Here is a 19,946-nt window from a genome sequence, read left to right on the forward strand (position 1 = left end):
CTGCACTGACTTTACCGACCACATCAACATATACATTCCGACAACAGTATGTAAAATACATACAGCTAAGAAACAAAGGATATGTTCACTTAAAGGAAAATAGTCTCGAAGTGAATCAGTCTTCCTGTTTATCCCTGTCATTATTTTTCATGCCTTGATGATTTATGCTTGAAGTTGTCAAATAAGGCAAAATTTTGGAATACTCAAAAGAATGTCAATTTAAATGAAAATACAAATAAAGGTTCAATGTAGAATATACATTTATTAACAGTGAAAAAGCATTTATCCAAAGTGTAAAGTTACAAAATACAAAGTACTTCCATAGTCTGGCTAGCTCATTATATTAGGCATTATTTCAACCTCAGTAGGGTTCTTTCTCTTTCATTCTGGCCTTTTCTCCTATCTCTAACCAAAATTTTACCTTAAGATAAACAGGAGTATTTAATGCCTACCTCTTCAGCAATAGTTATTAGGCAAAATCTACTGAACAAGTTATCTGTTCTCAAGCCCTGGGTATTTTAAAACTAAATTATCGACTGAAATAGGAAAGTAAGAGTAGATAGCAGCTATTAAACAAGTCAAATAAGCAAGGTTGGTAAACAGGTACCATGGTAGTAGCTAAGATATAAATTCAATTCTTCTACCATGCCTATCTTTAATATGCATGCAGAGAGAGAGAGAGCTACAAATAAGGCTTTGTTTGAGTACCAAAATGGAAGTTTCCCACTGTTCTGACCAATATCTAGAAAATACAGAACTTAAGTGTTCATAGACTTTAACTTCTTGTACCCCTTTCTCTGAGATAGTCTAATAGGATGAGAGTTCCTGGTTCTGGATGGGTGGTTTTCTGAATAGGATGTATTGGAGATGATGTCTTTAGCAATACAGTGAATGTCCTCATAAGGAGTCCTCATAAGGAATCCTCATTTGGTATTCCCTGAATGGATACCACATTTTAACAGGTGTTAAGAATTTTAAAGGAATACCAAGTTATTTTATAGGGCATTTTAGTTAATTGTTAGCAAATTTAAATTACTACTTGGAACAAATGCTTCACATTTCATTCATTTGCGTAATGTTGACTGACTCACTGTTAACTGGCTCTGAGAAACCTTACTGTGTCTATGGCAAGTTTGGGATAAAAGGGTAAATCACCTTTTAAAAAGTTGATAGACTTATGAAAAAGTCACATGGATTTTAACAGTGAAAAAGGACATAGGGCATAGGACGTTATCTGCAAATCTGCTTCTCTCACACACAGGCCAAATGCTTTGCTTTGGTATTAAACTATCACTTCCAAAAGTAAGTCTGTCAAGGCATATAGAAGATTAATGCCCTGTTCTATCAATTTAGTTCTACTTAACCCCACTTGAAAGTGTGATTATCTAAAGTTAAATGCAATATTACTTATCTGTGCAATAATACTCCCTCATTATATAAAGGTAATTTAAAAATTTAGACTGAGACAACTTAGGATCTGAAATTCTAGAAAACACCTAATAGATAGCTATGTAAGTTGTGAACTTATCAAATTTGAATGAATTATTGATATATTTTCTAAATAATTCAGGTATCTGGGTTACCTTTATAACCAGCCCTATTCTTGCACAGGAATAGGCCCTGCAGGTGCCTAACAGAACTTTGGACCCAAGAGAAGCAACACTGGCATTAGCTGGAAGACTGGTCTAATGGCTGGGCTTTATAATAAATATTTCTCTCTTAACCACTACTCTCTGAATAGCCTAAAATTCTATAGAACAATGACTTACTGTGTAGAATTCAACATAATTTCCAAAAGGGGTACTTTACAGGTAAGGCCAAACTTTATTTAAACTACATTTTAAACTTAATATTACCAAACATCACAATGGGGGGAAAAATCAAGACAAAAAACAAAAACAAAAACAAAAACAAACCCACAGTGTATCAAGGTTTAAATCTGTCCAGAATTCAGTTTCTGATGTTTTAAAACTGCCATGGGCAGAAATTAGCACATCTATCAAAAATGCAGTGTCAAACTAATGTACATTTTTATACAGATCAAAGCAGATGTTTATTTAGTGTCATTTAGATATGCACTGTGTAAAGACAAAAGTTCGATGAGCCTCTGAAGACATCTCATATAGCTTGGGCTCCCACTGTTTCTGAAAAACAATAATTGCTATTAGTTACCTAATTAAAATATTACTTACTAGAATTTACTTCTTACATATTCTCTTCCATTAAATCTTTTACTTTTAATATATAAGGTTATTATAAAGAAAATTCCAATTTGGCTTGAATTCCCTGATAGCAAATGGTGAAAAAAAGAAACAACACACACACACACATACATACACACATACACATACACACATGAAGGCTCCTGTTTCATGATGGCAGCCTAAGCAGATAATACTTGTCTTTTCAAACACCCTACCAGGGGGAAAAAAAGGAACTATAATAACAAGGTATAAACCTACATAAAGAAGAAAAGAGCAGTTGCGAGAACAGGCTGTACCAACAAATGATCAGAATGTTCAACATAGATGGAGGCTGACTAAAAAGGATAGAGGAAGGCAGCCAGAGTCTAGAAACATGAGAGGCTCAGCTGAGATGGGTGTCACACACTAAAGGAAGAACTGAGCAGAAAACTGGGAAATTAACTGAAGGTTTGATATTTGAAATGTCTACCCTTCTCACCCCATTTCTAGAACCCTCCCATCGTATATGAATTCAATTAACTGATAGAGAATAACAAAATCCTTTGACCTTAATGCAAGAAAGTCTCTGAGCAGCCCAGAAGTTGTGCTACTAGAAACACAAAGAAGGAACTATTTAACTATTAATTGACTCTATGATGAAAGATACTTAAGTAGAATCATCTTCAGGAAAAGTATATTAGAATTAATTATAGCTATCAAGTCAAAATTTGTGTTCGCTTTTAATGACAAAAGTATGGGTAAAGCCAAAAAGAAGGTAAGAGGAAAGAGCCAGGAGGAGCCAAACAAGGTAATGTCCAAAGCTGACAGAACCAGACAGTATATCTATTTAAAATAGCAAAGATGAAAACCAGAAAAACCAAAAATAAGAACTGGGAGGAAGAAAGCTAGATCTAAGTACACACTTGTCATAGGGGAGACAGGTTATCTGAATTTTAAACATTAAGAAAAATGATAAAATACTGCAGTTATGTCAGACCCCTCCTCCAAAAGAACTAAAAACCAGTGGTTAAAAGAAAGGATTCTTTCTTTTTATCATTAACTTTTGCACCCTTCTTAAATTATGCACATGTATCTATTACTTTGCAAAAACTGAGGCTTTTAAAAACAAAAAATGACTTGGTAAGACTACTCTATATGTCAAGTAGCTAAACTAAAATTTTCACAATTATGCCTCCTTTCCAATTATTAGTCTTAAATCTCCCAGGTACTTGGAGTAGGACATATAAAAGATAAATCAGGGTATCTACACTCAATTTTTCAATATTATAAGATTAAAATTGATTACTCTTACCAGGTTCTTTTAGTGTTTGAGAACTTCCAGCTAATTCTTCAGTGTGCATTTCACATATTTCACCAGGTAAATGGTTTTTCTGTTGTTCTTCAACCATTTTTTTCCTTAGATCTGCCTTTGGAATTAAAATTAAACATACAAATCATTTTCCATCTTAAAATTTTTTTATAAAAAGACAAGCTTAATTAAAGAGAACCAAATACCTCTGAATATATTGTCAGTTTAAGTGGTAAATCTTCAACTTTCACAAAGTCTTCTTCATCAGACTTTTGACTTATGTTACCAGATTCTGCTTCCTGTAAGATGAATTAATATTTAGTGAAGAGAAAACCACTCTATCTTTAGACCTAAGTCATCCATGACAAATAGTGTATTATGGCTGTATACATCAATAATTCTATCATTTGTTTTCTTCCATATTTAGCTATGAATAAATTGAGTATCAGAAGTTCAGAAGGGCTTCACATGTAGTTATGAACAAGCTGTTGAGCATTCTTATTTTATTAAACTAGTTTAGAGTCTGAAGGAATAAACAGTAATACATGAGAGCTAAATGAATCTGAAACTTTTCATAATGTTTACAGAATGCCATCAGAGCTACATGCAACAGAACATAAGTAAACTTCTCAACCTATCAACTGTTGAGGCTCAATTAGACGAGGTATGAATTCAGTAATTCACTTCTGGGATCACTTCAAATTGTATTTTTCTGAAACCAGATTCTTCTCCTAGTTGACCCTTCTGATTTTTTAATGTATCATTCTACCCAAGTAGAAACCTTACCTTGCACTATTTCTTACCCAGCTCATCTTGTTCAGCTCATATTTTGCACCTATGTGATAGTGTGTCTCCTAATGTAGCTTCCTTGATAGCATATCATATATCGATCACATTAATCTTCGTAGACCATGACTTTGACCATTTCACTTTCTTATAAAACATATACATACCCTTCAGTAGGAATCCCTGACCACCCTTCAGATTCAAGACCTTGTATAATCTAACTTCAAGTTAATCTCAACTAAGTATCTTCCAGAAGACTATATACTGATCAAATGACAAGAATAAACCTAATTGGTAACTGTAAGTTTTAGATGCATAATCTTAGTGGCAGCAAGGCAAGCAAAACTCCTTTAAAAAGTTATTGTGTTTTTGGCCGGTGCCGTGGCTCATTAGGCTAATCTTCTGCTTGTGGCGCTGGCACCCTGGGTTCTAGTCCCGGTTGGGGCGCCGGATTCTGTCCTGGTTGCTCCTCTTCCAGTCCAGCTCTCTGCTGTGGCCCGGGAAGGCAGTGGAGGATGGCCCAAATGCTTGGGCCCTGCACCTGCATGGGAGACCAGGAGGAAGCTCCTGGTTTCGGATTGGCACAGCGCGCTGGCCGTAGCAGCCATTTGGGGGGTGAACCTACGGAAAAGGAAGACCTTTCTTCGTCTCTCTCTCACTGTCTAACTCTGCCTGTCAAAAAAAAAGTTATTCTGTTTTTAAAACATAAGCCCGATTTGTAACAAATTACAAAACTACAACTATATAAATCTTTAGACAAAGTCAATTTTAATTTTTTAAAAACAAGCATTTTCCTTAGACCAAAAATTATCTGTCTTGGTTCAAAAACTATATTGTAGATTTCTTACTTTCTGTTGATAAAAGTGTATAAAAATCTATTCAACTCAAGATGCAAAAATAACTTGGTATAAAATTCAATAGAAACAAAGGTCCATAGTAAAACTACACTTTTGTACCTTCTCTTTTAGTTGCAAATTTTTACATTTTTTGGTTATTCACTGTTTATAGATAAGGACTCTACCACTGTCAAATTGTTTCATTTTGCATCCCAAATATCAACTTTTAGTTCATTAAAGACTTAAATGCTTTAAACAGTTGAGCAGTTCAAAATGGGTAGTTTAAGAGACTAATGCTGATTCATGTATCATTTGTACTGCAGATCTGAACTTGAACTCTCTTCAAAGTTACCATCTATATCTCATCTTTATTTCTCAAAACTAAACACTGTAGAACAGCCTTCAGGTTCTGAAAGGTAATTCTAATTCACTAACACATTTCTGCTCAAATTTAAAAGAACAAGTGTGAATGAGAAAAATGTTCCAACAAGTTCTAAACCTAAACAGAGTGGGGTTCAGTTTATATACTGAAAATGTTAACTTGAAAATGAATATGCACAGAAATGAAAAATAAAAACTTACGAGTATAAAGGATACATACATAGTCATTCACTAACACTGGAGATTCAGTATCGGGACTTCCAGCGAGAGAGCTTTCAGGAGTTTCCTGAGCAGATTTAACTTCTTTGACTCTAGGCACTAAGGTTTCCATTTCGGTTAAAGGTAATGGCAAAGGGCTGGGCTGTTTAGATGACTCAACAGTACTGAGCGAATCATCATGAGTAGCATTATTTAAAGGTTGTTCATTTTCCAAGATATTGAGGTAACAGGGTTTCACAGGAGAGCTATCTTGGTCATCTGTCATCGAAAGAAAGTCTTAAAATCAGTGTAATGCCACGGTTACTAAACTTTACTTTCTATTACACAAAATGCATGATTGAGTGTAATTATGACACTTAATTCACAAAAAAATAGGGCAACTACAAATTTTCTTTAGCAATGGTTCCCAAATTTAGTTGATCAGATTCATCTAGAGATACTTTGAAAATTTAAATTCCCAAAAGTTACTTATGTCTAATAAATTAGGATTTCCAGGAATAATGTCCAGGAATGCAGATATTTTTTTAAAAATTCCCCTCAGTTGTATGGAGATGTTCCTTGAAGAGGTTTTCTGTGTGGATAATACTTAACATTTCTTTAACAGCTGTTTGCAAAAATATATCCCCTCTTTTCCTACAAAGGATTTAAGGGGAGAAGATATTAAGCCCAAAGTATCTTTAATTTACATTAGCTAACAATTCAGTTTTAAGATTATCTAAAGTTCCTTTTATGTGCTTAAAAAAATAATCTGAACATTCTAGATTTCTTACCTACCTCTACTAGTAGCTTCTTGCTCTAATGGGATATTTGTGCTTTCTGTTTTCTCAAAGTCATTTTGTAGAACCTAGGAAGCAAATGACAGTTTAAAGACCAGTATGTGTAAATAATAATTGATAGAATTAAAAAGGAGAGAGTGATCCTACATGGGAAGTGGGATACACAGCAGACTCATAGAATGGCAAATGCCCTAAATAGTACTCTGGCCTCAGAATCAGCCCTTAAGGCATTCAGATCTGGCTAAAAAGCCCATGAGAGTTTCGCAGGCATGGAAAGCCAAGACACTGTGGCAAAAAAACAAAAAAAAACCAAAAAAACCTAAAAAAGAACTCTGTGAGTGAGATCCCAGCGGAAAGAACAGGCCATCAAAGGAGGTACATTTCTCTGAAGGGAGGAGGAGAGGACTTCCACTTTGACTATGGCCTTGTCTAAGTAAGATTGGAGTCTGAACTCGAGGCTTCCATAGCCTTGGCAGCTCAAGACAAGAGCTTCGGGTGACTACTGACGTCATAAACAAGAGTGTCAATTAAATCAACAATGGGAGTCACTGTGCACCTACTCCCCATGTAGGATCTCTGTCCTTAATGTGTTGTACTATGTGAATTAATGGTAAAACTACTCAAACAGTACTCTATACTTTGTCTGTGTGGGTGCAGTCTGTTAATCTTTACTTAGTATATACTAAGTTGATCTTCTGTATATAGAGATAATTGTAAATGAATCTTGATGAAGAATGGGATGGGAGAGGGAGTGGGAGAATGGATGGTTGCAGGTGGGAGGGAGGTTAGGGAGGGAAAAGCTGCTATAATTCAAAAGTTGTACTTTGTAAATTTATATTTATTAAATAAAAGTTAAAAAAATGACTTTTAATGGCAGTGCCTGAAGACGATGGTTATCGGTGTGTGGTTTTTTTGTTCAACCTGAGACCTTCATATGAGGGAATTTAAATTTCTAAAAGTATTATAAAGGCAGTGGCTCTGGTTGCAATTTCCAGATTGCTAAGTAAAAAGTTTACTTTTCTCCATAACCTCAAAATAATACAACAAACTGGAAAAATAAATCTCGGTATTTCAAGTTATTTTTCTCAGACTGTTTTAAATTAAACTGTAGAGTACATGTAGACAAAGTTCATGAAAGAAACTGTCCAGGAGGAGAGGAAGATGTACTAAGTACCTTCAGAGTGAGAAACAAAAACTGAGAATTCCTTCACAATTTGAAGTACCAGTTTGTAAGGAGGAAGAACTATAGTGGTAAGGAGGGTAGTTATTTTATAACTGGTTAAAGAAAACGTGTACTTCTAGGTTTACTTCCGCAACCACAACAGAAAATGGGATGTTCTATTTTAGACAAATTGAAATAGTGAGCTTCACATCTGGGGACACCGGGGCTAGGGAAGGGGTAAAGAAGGTGAGTAAATATAATACTGAGGACAAGGATATAGTGCAAATTTGATGGTGGGACACTGAGCCCCGTTCGCATATCTTACTCTGCACTACCAACCACCAAGCTTTTATACCTCAGACTTGAAGAGAATGGAGGACACTGTCTTGGAGAAACTACCCAAAGACCAGACTAGTAGACAGTGACATTTAGGAGTCTCAAATAGCTGGCTGTCTACCCAAATGCCCTTCAGTGAAGCTCAAACTCCAACTAGCTTTCTGCTCCATCATTCTTTAATATGAACACACAACATAAGCTAAAAATATCACAACTGAAATGCAAAAAATTTCATACAAGTATTAGGGCTGAGGAATTATTCCTGAAAGTAAAACAAAAAGATAGGCCGGCGCCGCGGCTCAAGGCTAATCCTCCACCTTGTAGTACCGGCACACAGGGTTCTAGTCCTGGTCCGGGTGCCAGATTCTGTCCCGGTTGCCCCTCTTCCAGGCCAGCCCTCTGCTGTGGCCCGGGAGTGCAGTGGAGGATGGCCCAAGTGCTTGGGCCCTGCACCCCATGGGAGACCAGGAGAAGCACCTGGCTCCTGCCATCGGATCAGCGCGGTGCGCCGGCCGCAGTACGCCGGCCTTGGTGGCCATTGGAGGGTGAACCAACGGCAAAGGAAGACCTTTCTCTCTGTCTCTCTCTCTCTCACTGTCCACTCTGCCTGTCAAAAAAAAAAAAAAAAAAAAAAAAGATAAGGCAATGAGACAATAAAAGGAAGAAAGAAGAAAATGAGATAATGAGATGATCAGTTCTAGATCTTAATTATATGATAATATTAACTCCAGAAGGAAAGAAAAATGGTGGAAGAAAACAGCAAAAGTACATTGATCAAATGATACAGACTGAAAAGACCAACTGAGCATTCACCAAAGTGAATTTAAAAACAAAAACCACTTCCCAACAGTGTTTACATCATAAAATTTCAGAACTCCAGAGGAGGAAAACCTCTGGAGAACAGAAGGGAAAAAAATACACACAAAGGATACTAAGAAAGACACCAGCTTTCTCAACAGCAACACTGGAAACTGCAAAGAGCACTATCTTTTAAATATCAAAGAAAATATCCACACAGTGTTTGTTTTCTGATATCTGAAGATTTTACTGATGTATCCTTTATGCATGCTTTCTCAGCGTGCTTTACCAAAATGAGACAATAAATCACAAGACAAATACTGGACTTAAACAGGTCTCTGACAAAAAAAGAATGACAAAGGAGACTCCTAGGCTGTTAGCTGTTTAATAGTTCCAAATAACAAATATACCTAAAATGGAGCAGGAAGAAGTGTTACAGGAAGGAAACAAAATGACAAATTGACATCCTGTAGAAAATTTTACTGAGACGTTTGTTTATACAGCAGTTGGAAGGCAGAGCAAAACATTCAAAGAAAATAAAAAATTGAACATTAAATTCAAGAAAAATACAAGGTGAAACATTTGATTCAGCAGTGATATTTACAGTTTGGTAAAATCTAAATATTTGGTTAAAATGTAACTGAAAAGTACACACCACACACACATTGTTCAAAAATATGGACAGAAAAAGTATAACGTGTTGCCTGTGGACAGGCCAAGGTAGAGGACAGAGTGATTTTATTTTTAGCAAATACTGTTTCTAGCTATGACTGGGAAGAAAAGTATGAAGATTAATATCCCAGATCTTCTGAAATATTTGTTTTTCAAAGATTAGAATGTTTTAAACATTGTTACATATAAAAAAGTCAGATTTTACTAAGAATTTTAAAGAGGTCTGTATTCATGGAAATGGGAATGGGTAAAGCTGCGTATTTTGAGATGATTTGTTTTCAGTAGTTAAAATTGGTAGACAGTGGACTGATCTATATTGGAATACCTGATTGTCACGTTCATTCTCTTCTGCAGTTTCAATGTTAGCCTGGAGTGAAGTCTGGACATCTACAGGGCTCTCTTCAAATTCTTCTACTTCTTCATCCTCATTCTCATCTTCTCCACTTCCATAATTATTTAAAGCCTGAGTTTCAGCTTTAGACAAATCTGAATTCATCGAAACACAACTCTTAGTAAATTTCAGCATCATAATTGGTGCCATTTACTGCATTCCTGCATGGCACAGGTCCTTTGTATACAGTATCTGAAACTGTCTAATCAGTAAGTACCAGAAACTGTGGTGTGGAAAAGCCAAGTAATTAGTCAAGGTCATTGTGAAATTCAAATTTAGTTGTCTGATGCCTAATTCTATGCTCATTGCACTCTACCAAACTGATTCACTGACCTATAAAGAATTAACATGTAAACACAGTGCAGAGCCTTAAACTTACTAATAGACACTGGACATCCTTCGCTTTCTTCATCTTCCTCTTGATCAGAAACATCAGATCTTAGATTTTTGGGACCTCCTCCACCATACAACTCAGATGTTTGGGTCTGCTTAACTGTTTCAGTCTCATCCTTGTCCTAGCCACAGATAAATTTGAGTAATTAACTAATTAAAGTACTTTTAAAACAGTATCATGAAAATTAATGGTTGCTATATAACAAAAATACAATGAATCATTTTTGACAGTCTGGTTTTGTCTCTAAAAACAAAATTAAAACTAATCAGAAGACATCTGATAATATACTGTGTTCTCAAACATTAAGGTAAAAGCAGTTAAATTTTTTTCAAAAACCATTATTTCTAGGCACAAATGAACTGGTACATACTTTATCCTCATCATCAATCTCTTCAGCTGGTGAGCCATGATCTCCTTCAAGAATCCTTTTGGCCTATAGTAAATTAAATAGAATTTAACAATATACTTAAGAGTGTAGTAAAGTTTAAAAATTTTGGCTTTCATCAGAAAAGCTGAATGGTTTCTCAGAAAAATAAGTGCATTGTTTTATTGAAATGTTTTAAATTGACAAAAAAAGCAACAGTGCCTGCTTGACTATTCCTAAGATGCAAAATTTTCAAAAAGTTCATGGAAAAGCATATTATGGATTTTGAAAACTTTCTGCACCAAAATAAACCAATTATTTATTCCATACTTCCAAACTTTTAGAAGTACCCTCATATAAGACGTATCTCAAACTTATTAACTCCCTTAATCTAGTCCCCATCCTCGTTCAGTCATACCAAAGTCAGTAAATGGCACTTAATACACCAAGAAGCACATGCCAATTAGGAAACCAGCCTTTACTTCCATTACCTACTTCTAAACCATGAGAATTCTTTACTGGATAAATTATCAAAATATGTATGTTGCTGCACACTAAACTAAAAATGTTTGATTATTCTTTTTTACCTGGAAGACTCAGAAAGCCTTACAACTTGCCTCCCTGCTTCTATCTCTACTCTCCTATAATTCCTATTTAATGTGGTACATAAGATTATGTCATTCCTCAACTTCAAACTGTCCATGGCAGTTTCTATGATGTTTAGAATAAAATACCTTAGCAAGATTTTTAAGGCTCGTAACCTAACCTACACTCTTACCACTTAGTAACCTTCTATTCTCCAAACTGCTCAATCCTGCCTTAGAAGTCTTTATACTTGATTCTCTACACATGGAATTAACTTCATCTCCATTTTGAAATCCTTGTCTTTCTTGTCAGATTATATTTCACCCCACACAGGGCCTCATGAGATTGCTTATCCAAAACCTATTGAAAGGAGACCAACTCTGGTCATGTATTAGAGTATTATGCTGTTTTATTTTCTTTAAGCTGTCAGCAATGGCTGAAGTTTATATGTAGAATATAAATAACACAAGTGTGAAACAAGTATATTGACCTCTGTACTTCGGATTCTAAGGAAGAAGGACCAAGATCAAGGACACATCTTTTCTTGATCTGGTTTTCCTCTCATGATCAGAGGGTCAAGTAAAGGGTATAAAGCGACGGAAAAGGCCTTCTTGGTAAGCCTGAAGATGAGGGGTAACGAATTCATTCAATTTCACGCATGATCAAGACCAATTTGGGGCCAGTGTTGTGGTGCAGCAGGTTAAGCTGCCACCTGCAATGCTGACATCCCATGTGAATGCCAAGGCGAGTTCTAGCTGCTCCATTTCCAATTCAGTTTCCTGCTACCCTGCCCAGGAAAGCAGCAGCAGATGGTTCAAATGCTTGGGCCCTGGCCACACATGTAGGAGACTGGATGCAGTTCCAGTCTTCTGCCTGACCCAGTCCTGGTTGTTGTGGCCATTTAGGAATGAATGAGCAGATGGACACTCTCTACCTATGCCTTTCAAATAAATAAAGCTATAAGTAAAAGAATCTTCACCAAAAAAAAGTGACATGTTACAGGAAACTCCAGGGATGTGAAACCGGAGCCCTAACTAATAAACTAGCATGTGTATCAGTTAGGTGTGACCTCTGGGTGATAATATATTCTCAGAATGTTTAAGAACTGGCAACATCGATGGCAGGTAGCTGACCAAAGACTGGATCCTAGTCCTTTTCTCTTTAGGGACTTGAATGAGTGGCAATAAAGTGAACTGGATACCTGACAATGTGCATTTCGTATCAATTCCTATCTACATTCCTGATCTTTCACCCCTGTGTTACTCCTGAGATTTAGTAGACATCTAGCACATGTACTGATTTATAATCTGGTTAACTAATAGTACCAAATAACTGCTTTTGCTGGGGTCAAATGACATTAGTTAATGATAAAAACTACTTACATGCTAATAACTACTCCTAAAATCAAAATCAATATTTACCTCTTTGGCATAAGACTGTATTACTCCAGCTGCTTCTATTTTTCTTTTGCATCTCTGCTTAACAGTTATACTATTATTGTCCAAATCTTGCATGAGCTTAAAGAAAGCTAATTCGTTAAACAACACTTCAGATATCTCTACAAGAAGATCTTCTCCACAGTCTTTCAGTTTTCTGCCAGCAAATTTTGCCAGTGAATCCTATTAAATAAAGCAGATATTTTAAGATTGCAGTAAACTTCATTTGTGAGTAGAGCAATACAGATGGTTAAAGTTTAAATTGAGGCTGTAGCTTTGGGGTAGCAGGTTTAGGCCATTGCCGGAAGCAGTGGCATCCCATATGGGTGTCAGTTCAAATCCCGCTGTTACACTTCAAATCCAGCTCCCAGCTTACCACCTGGGAAAGCAGCAGGAGACAGCCCAAGGACCTGGGCCCTTGCAATCACATAACAGATCTGAAAGAAGCTCCAAGCTTCTGGCTTTGGTCTGGTCCAGTACCAGATATTGTTGGCATATGGGGAAAAAAAAACTCCACTTCTCTCTCCTCTCTCTCTCTCAAATCTTTTAAAAAGTTATAATACTTACCTAGAGAAAAATAAATTTTTTAATTTTTTGAAAGTCACAGGGAAAGACACATCTTTCATCAGCTGATTCAACTCCCCAGGTGGTAGCAACAGTTGGGGCTGGGCCAGGCCAAAACCAAGAACTTCTTCCACGTCTCCCACATGGGTGCAGGAGTCCAAGCACTTGGGTCATCCTCCACTGCTTTCCCAGGCCATTAGCAGGGAGCTGGATCAGAAGTGGAGGAGCCAGTACTTGAAGCAGTGCCCATATGGGATGCCAGCACTGCAGGAAGTGGCTTTACCTGCTAGACCACATCACCGGCCCTAAGAAAAATTTTATTACTTTTAAGTACTGAAAAACTTAATGAACAAGACTACTAAGGAAAAACAGGTTAATAATTTTAAAGAATATCACCGTATTTCTTAGTAGGAATTGTGCTAGTTTGGCTTTCAGAGTACAGACATATGGGAGAAAAAGCATATATGGTTGTCCATGTTTAGTCTCTACTTAATATAACTGCTGGTGGGCTGGCATTGTGGCCTAGTAAGTAAAGCCACAGCCTGTGATGCCAGCATGCCAGACAGGCACAGATTCAAGTCCCAGCTGCTCTACTTCCAATCCAGCTCCCTGCTAATGGCCTGGAAAAGCAGTAGAAGGTGGCCCAAGTACTAACTACCTCAATGGGAAAATATTCAGGTAAATATATAATGGTAATGGTTACATGGAATAGTAAGGTATCGTTATGTATATTCTCAACTTTGACACCACTGACATTTAGGACTGGGTAATTCTTAGTTTTGAGAGACTGTCCTATGCATTGTAGGATGTTTAACAGTACCTGTTCCTTTCTTCCTTTCCTACCCCCTTTCATCCTTCTTGACATGACAAACTGCAGACATTGCTAAGTATTTCTTGGAAAGTAAAATCTTCTTGTTCAGAATCACTGTCTTAATTTAATACTTTTTTTTTTCCTTTTTTTGACAGGCAGAGTGGACAGTGAGAGAGAGAGACAGAGAGAAAGGTCTTCCTTTTGCCATTGGTTCACCCTCCAATGGCCGCTGTGGCTGGCGTGCTGTGGCCGGCGCATCGCACTGATCCGAAGGCAGGAGCCAGGTGCTTCTCCTGGTCTCCCATGGGGTGCAGGGCCCAAGCACCTGGGCCATCCTCCACTGCACTCCTGGGCCATAGCAGAGAGCTGGCCTGGAAGAGGGGCAACCGGGACAGAATCCGGCGCCCCGACCGGGACTAGAACCCGGGGTGCCGGCACCGCAAGGCGGAGGATTAGCCTATTGAGCCACGGCGCCGGCTAATAGTTACTTTCACAGCCCAAGTCTTGAAAGGCTGCTTTCTGGGATCTAAAATTTCTCAGATTACTCAAAAAATTATTAAAAAAAAAAAAAAGTCGCACAGGGCTGGCACTGTGGCATATTAAGTTAGGCCTCCACTTGTGGCTCTGGCATCTCATATGGGTGCTGGTTCATGTCTCAGCCGCTCCACTTCTGATCCAGCTCTCTGCCGGTGGCCTGGGAAAGCAGTGGAGGACAGCCCAAGTGTTTGGGCTGCTACAACCACGTGGGAGATCCAGAAGAAGCTCCTGGCTTCAAATTGGCCCATCTCCTGCCATTGTGGCCATTTGGGGAATGAACCAGCAGATGGAAGACCTCTCCCTTTGTTACTCTACCTCTCAAATAAGCCTTAAAAAAAAAAAGTCACAGAACACATTCTTAACTATTTCAAACCTGAAATGTTCTAAGTGAGTAGGAGAAAAATCAAAGTTTTATTGGAGTTGGAATAAGCCTTAAGGATTATCAAGTTAAATGAAAATGCAGATTCTAATTTTTTAGACTATGTAAAAGAATAAGTCTTTTAAATGTCATCCAAAATGAATGCTATAATTCGTGTCTATCTTAAAAAAAAAAATGCCAGAGAGTACCCCCATGCCTAAAATCCTAACCAGGTAATACATATTGGTAGGTCATATAACTATAAACTCTTACCTGTAATATACTTCCAAGTTGCTTATGAAAAAACTTTACAAATTCTTTGCTTTCATCATTTTGCTGGGTAAGAGTCAAAACCATGCGTCTTACTGAAGTAAGAAGTTGAGAAGAGCATACTTCATCCATGTGTTCCTAAGAAAAATTCTATCTGGTTAGGATATAAACTTAACTATTACTGAAAAAATATCCACATATGAAATTGTTTTTCTTATATAGGTGCTTCTCAGTTTTAAAATGCACATTTGGAAAATTCGTAAAAGCCAACATACATTGAGAGGCTTGCCAATTTTGAGCCACTGTACAGGATGATGGCAAGTAAAAGAAACTGGGTCTTCCAACATTTTTCATCATATCTATTCTGTACGAAGCAGAGCCACAGTTTCCATTTTGCCTATCTCTGCAGCTCAGTTCAAGTACTTTTACAACCATACTCACCTTCAACCCAATTCCATGTCTTGTCTTCCTTAGTTTCTCAATCTTGGCTATACTGACATCCTGCACATTGTATAATGTTTAGCAGCACCCTGGCCTATACCCTTGTCCTCTATTCCCCACATCCTGACAACTAAAAATGTCTCTAGACATCATGAAATGTCTGAACAAAATCACACCTTAACTTTCTTAAACCACTTCAGGCAAGTCTTCTTAATCTTCCTTCAGAAGCAAGTATGAGGTCCAAAATAATCCAAAGCAAGTTTAACTTCCTGAGATGAGTCTAGAAAACATCTGTATCAAGTAATTTCAAGGTTCTAACCCCTCTTCTGCTACTAAATTCATGTAAGCAGGTTCTATAACCTTTTCCGAGGTCAGTTTTCCCCTTATAATACAGATCTGTAAAACAAGGTAGCCAAACTACATGATACCTAAGATCTTTTCATTATTGGTCAGTATTCTGGTGTGGTGTGTTAAGCTGCAGCTAGCAATGCTGGACCCCATATCAGAGTACTTGTTCTAGTCATGGCTACTCTGCTCCAAACCCATGCTCCTTGTCAATAAACCCAGGCAAGCAGTGGATAATGGCCTAAGTTCTTGGGTCCCTGCCAGCCACAAAGGAGATCTCGATGGAGCTCTTGGCTTTGGCCTGGTCTAGTCCCAGCCATTGTAAGCATTTGGGGAGTGAACCAGTGGATAAAAGGTCTTTCTTTCCTCCTCTCTCTGACATTCTGCCTTTGAAATAAATAAGTAAATCTTAAAAAAAAACTTATGTGTTGGGGCCGGCGTGTGGGCGCCAGTTTTAGTCCCGGCTGCGCCTCTTCCAATCCAGCTTTTTGCTGTGGCCTGGGAAAGCAATAGAAGATGGCCCAAGTCCTTGGGCCCCTGCACCCACTTGGGAGACCAGGAGCTCCTGGCTCCTGGCTTCAGATCGGTGTAACTCTGGCCGTTGAGGCCATTTGGGGAGTGAACCAACAGATGGAAGACCTTTCTCTGTTTCTCCTTCTCACTGTCTGTAACTCTACCTCTCAAATCAAATCTTCAAACCAAACCAAACAAACAAACAAAAATAAACACTTATGTGTCAAGGCAAGCAATTAAAAAAATAAAAAAGACCTTGTATCTTTAAGGGTCAATTACTTGTAGACAAGTCAGATATGAAAGTAATTCATCACAACAAGCTCTGTCTTGTCTAGTAGATGGTACATTTTTAATTGTAGCAACTTATTTCACACAGTGGGGCTAGCTCAAAGGAGATATTACTTGCTGACTAAACAAATATCATAAAGTAATGCTAGACTTAGCATAATAAGGAGCTATAGCAGCCAGTATTTTAGACATAAAAGTATGTGAAGAAATATTTCAGCCAGGCAGAAAAGAGGGAAATTATTTTTTATTTTTGTTAAAGAAGACAACTAATGCCAAAGGTTGATATATGAAAGAAGGTATGGAAAGTACTAACAGGAAGTTGAGTACAGAGTGGTGAGAGGGATCGAAACGAAGTACATCAGATCCAGTGTGAAGGTTCCTAAAAGTTAGTTTGGATTTAATCCTGCTTTGTGCCTAATATGACAGGCAGTCTAGGTAAAAGACAAGAGTATGAATTAAGGTTATGTTCTTAAAAGAATAAAGTAAGGTTGACTTAAGGTTCTAATTGAATTTTTGACTCAGTGACAATAGAGAGATAAAAGAGGTAAAGTCTGGCTTATGTGAGCAACAAAGTGTAATGCTGACAACAAAGAAAGTCAAGATCTGAAATGAAAAGATACACAATAAATAGCTTAAATTGATTTATAAGGATATAAATACATATATTCTCTTTTGGGAGGTGGGAAATATACAGATTCACAAATAAGACAAATTCACAGAACAGTTAAAACTGATAAATTTATGTCTTATGTCCTCCAATTTCTTTTCCCAGTCTTTGAAATCCTTCCTAAATATAAGAACTAAGAGATATGTATTTTCCTAGTGGGGAAACACAAGCACAGCATGATGACTGACGTAAATGCTGTAATGAACACATGGACCAAGTAACCCAGAACAGTGAAAAGGAGGAGAGCACTTCTGCCCAATAGAGACAAGCAGTAGCATTTGGGTTCTTTCCTGAAGATCAACACTGACGAAAGGCGAGGAGGGCACTCCAGGCAATGGAAATAACAAGGTGCATTTCGGAACAATGTCAAGCAGGCTGGAAACAGTAAAGATGCTATAGGACTAGTCTGTGAAAGGTTTTACGAATGATGCTCAATCTGATCTTTATGGGCCAGCTGTTTTCAAATTATATAGTTTTTATAGAGCTTGAGTAATTTGAAAATCACAGCTGAGAGCTGTGGGCCCATTCACTGATTATTTACTGAGTGAGTGCCTAGTATATGTAGTTACTAGTGTTTTTAAAAATCATCTTATGTATTTTTCATTTTATTTGAAAGAAAAAGACCTGCTGGCTCAATCTCCAAGTGCTCTCAACAGCTGGGGCTAGGCCAGGCCAAAACCAGGAGCCAAAACCTCCCAGTTTCACGCTTGGGTGGCAGGAACCCATGTACCTGAGCCATCATCTGCTGCCTTGCAGGTACTTTAGCAGAAAGCTGGGTAGGAAGTGAAGTAGCCAGGACTCAAATCTGCACTCTGATATGGGATGTAAGAATCCCAAACAGTGCATAGCTCACTGTGCCACAAGCCTGCTAAGGTATTATTTTCTTGACAATGACCAAAAAAGATGATTATTTCTGCTGTCGTGGAGCTTATATTTTAGCAGGGGAAGACAGACAAAACGATAAGCAAATATTAAATAGCCACGCAGGTATTTGAGGGAAGAACGTTCCAACCAGAGATATTACCAAGTGCCAAGGTAAAGTGCTAATAACTGGAGCAGGAGAGTTGAACATTAGAAGAGGAAGCAAACAGACTGTAATGTGATTTAGGAGCTGCTGTGACTGCCCAGGAAAATGCTGTTTTTACATAGATCTTCCTGTCTGTCCTCTTGGCTTTTATAAAGTCAGATACCCTGACAGCAGTTGTGGGAACTACTTTCCACAGATCTCTATTCTCTCAAAATATTCCAAAGAAAGCAATTTTGACCTCTGCTGGAACTAGTATCCTACAGAGAAATTACAAGTAGGGTGTAATAAGTGGGTCCAGTAACAGCGTATTTTATAGTTTCCCACATATCCAGATGAAAAAACTTTCTAATTTTTAAATTTAATTTTAATTTCTTTAATTAGAGTGCCATCTTAGGAACGCTATCTTCATATTCCATTTTTTGTACATTTTTATGCCCTGTTCAAAGCCTTAAAACTGTTCATGTCTGGGGCCAGCATTGTGGCACAGTGGGTGAAGCCACCACCTGCAGTGCCAAAATCCCCTGTTACTACTGGTTCAAGTCCCAGATGCTCCACTTCCAATCCAGCTCCCTGCTTATAACGTGTGTGGGAAAACGGTGAAGTACGTGGGCTCCTGCCACCCACGTGGGAGACCAGGATGGAATTTCTGGCTTCGAGTTGTAGTCTGGCCCAGTCCTAGCCACTATGGCCATTTGGGGAGTAAACCAGTAGATAGAAGATATCTCTCTCTGAAACCTTGCCTTTTGCATAAATAATATATAAAAAAATGTTCTTTTGAGTTAGAAATTCTAATGTTCTATAATTATTTCTCAAGAAACAGGTGGATTTTTTTTTTTTTTATTTGACAGAATTATAGACAGTGAGAGAGACAGAGTAAAGGTCTTCCTTCTGTTGGTTCACTCCACAAATGGCTGTTACGGCCAGTGCTGCGCCGATCCAAAGCCAGGAGCCAGGTGCTTCTTCCCGGTCTCCCACACAGGTGCAGGCACCCAAGCACTTGCACCATCCTCCATTGCCCTCCCGGGCCACAGCAGAGAGTTGGATTGAAAGAGGAGCAGCTGGGACTAGAACCCGGCGCCCATATGGGATGCCGGTGCCACTGGTGGAGGATTAACCAAGTAAGCCATGGAGCCGGCCCCTATATTTTTTAATTTAGTTAAATCTTTATTATAGTGAAAAAGAAATAAGAATAAACAAATGTTTATCATTAAGAACTGGTAAAATAAAATCCTACCCTATGAACACTCAACCATCAACAGCCTACCTACAGACAGTTCTTGGTCACCTCTGCTTCTTACTCTTCATGTAACTTCTCAATGCTGGAACAACTGGTCCTGCACTCGAGTTCTAGACCCATTTGCCTTCTCATATTTAATGACATGACTTTAGATAACTATATATGCTATAAACTATCATGTCTATCTCAAGCTGTGCCTTGTTAGCTCAACTGTCAAATTACTACTTGACCTCTCTACACGGTTCTCTAACAAGCAAATA

The 19,946-nt window shown here is 37.9% G+C and overlaps 1 protein-coding gene across 50 annotated transcripts in view; it reads right to left on the reverse strand.

Annotated features, from left to right (window-relative positions):
• Positions 1 to 242: 242 nt before the first annotated feature.
• Positions 243 to 19,946, reverse strand: part of PCM1 (pericentriolar material 1) — a 116,600-nt gene continuing 96,896 nt past the window's right edge. For 44 of the 50 annotated variants that reach the window (XM_070068464.2, XM_070068460.2, XM_089325862.1 and 41 more), the window contains 10 exons: positions 15,172 to 15,306; positions 12,614 to 12,811; positions 10,614 to 10,676; positions 10,229 to 10,364; positions 9,784 to 9,944; positions 6,489 to 6,558; positions 5,716 to 5,972; positions 3,699 to 3,791; positions 3,496 to 3,610; positions 243 to 2,144 (listed from right to left, as the gene is read on the reverse strand). In XM_070068464.2, coding sequence (XP_069924565.2) covers positions 2,119 to 2,144; positions 3,496 to 3,610; positions 3,699 to 3,791; positions 5,716 to 5,972; positions 6,489 to 6,558; positions 9,784 to 9,944; positions 10,229 to 10,364; positions 10,614 to 10,676; positions 12,614 to 12,811; positions 15,172 to 15,306 — 1,254 coding nt within the window. In that variant the 3' untranslated portion in view covers positions 243 to 2,118. Of the gene's footprint in view, positions 2,145 to 3,495; positions 3,611 to 3,698; positions 3,792 to 5,715; positions 5,991 to 6,488; positions 6,559 to 9,783; positions 9,945 to 10,228; positions 10,365 to 10,613; positions 10,677 to 12,613; positions 12,812 to 15,171; positions 15,307 to 19,946 lie in introns of all 50 variants that reach the window. The other 6 variants (XM_070068439.2, XM_070068453.2, XM_070068437.2 and 3 more) reach the window with 1 other exon arrangement.

This window comes from Oryctolagus cuniculus, chromosome 2 (genome assembly GCF_051225735.1).
Source record: "Oryctolagus cuniculus isolate XC-2025 breed Fujian yellow rabbit chromosome 2, ASM5122573v1, whole genome shotgun sequence".
NCBI classification, from domain to species: domain Eukaryota; kingdom Metazoa; phylum Chordata; class Mammalia; order Lagomorpha; family Leporidae; genus Oryctolagus; species Oryctolagus cuniculus.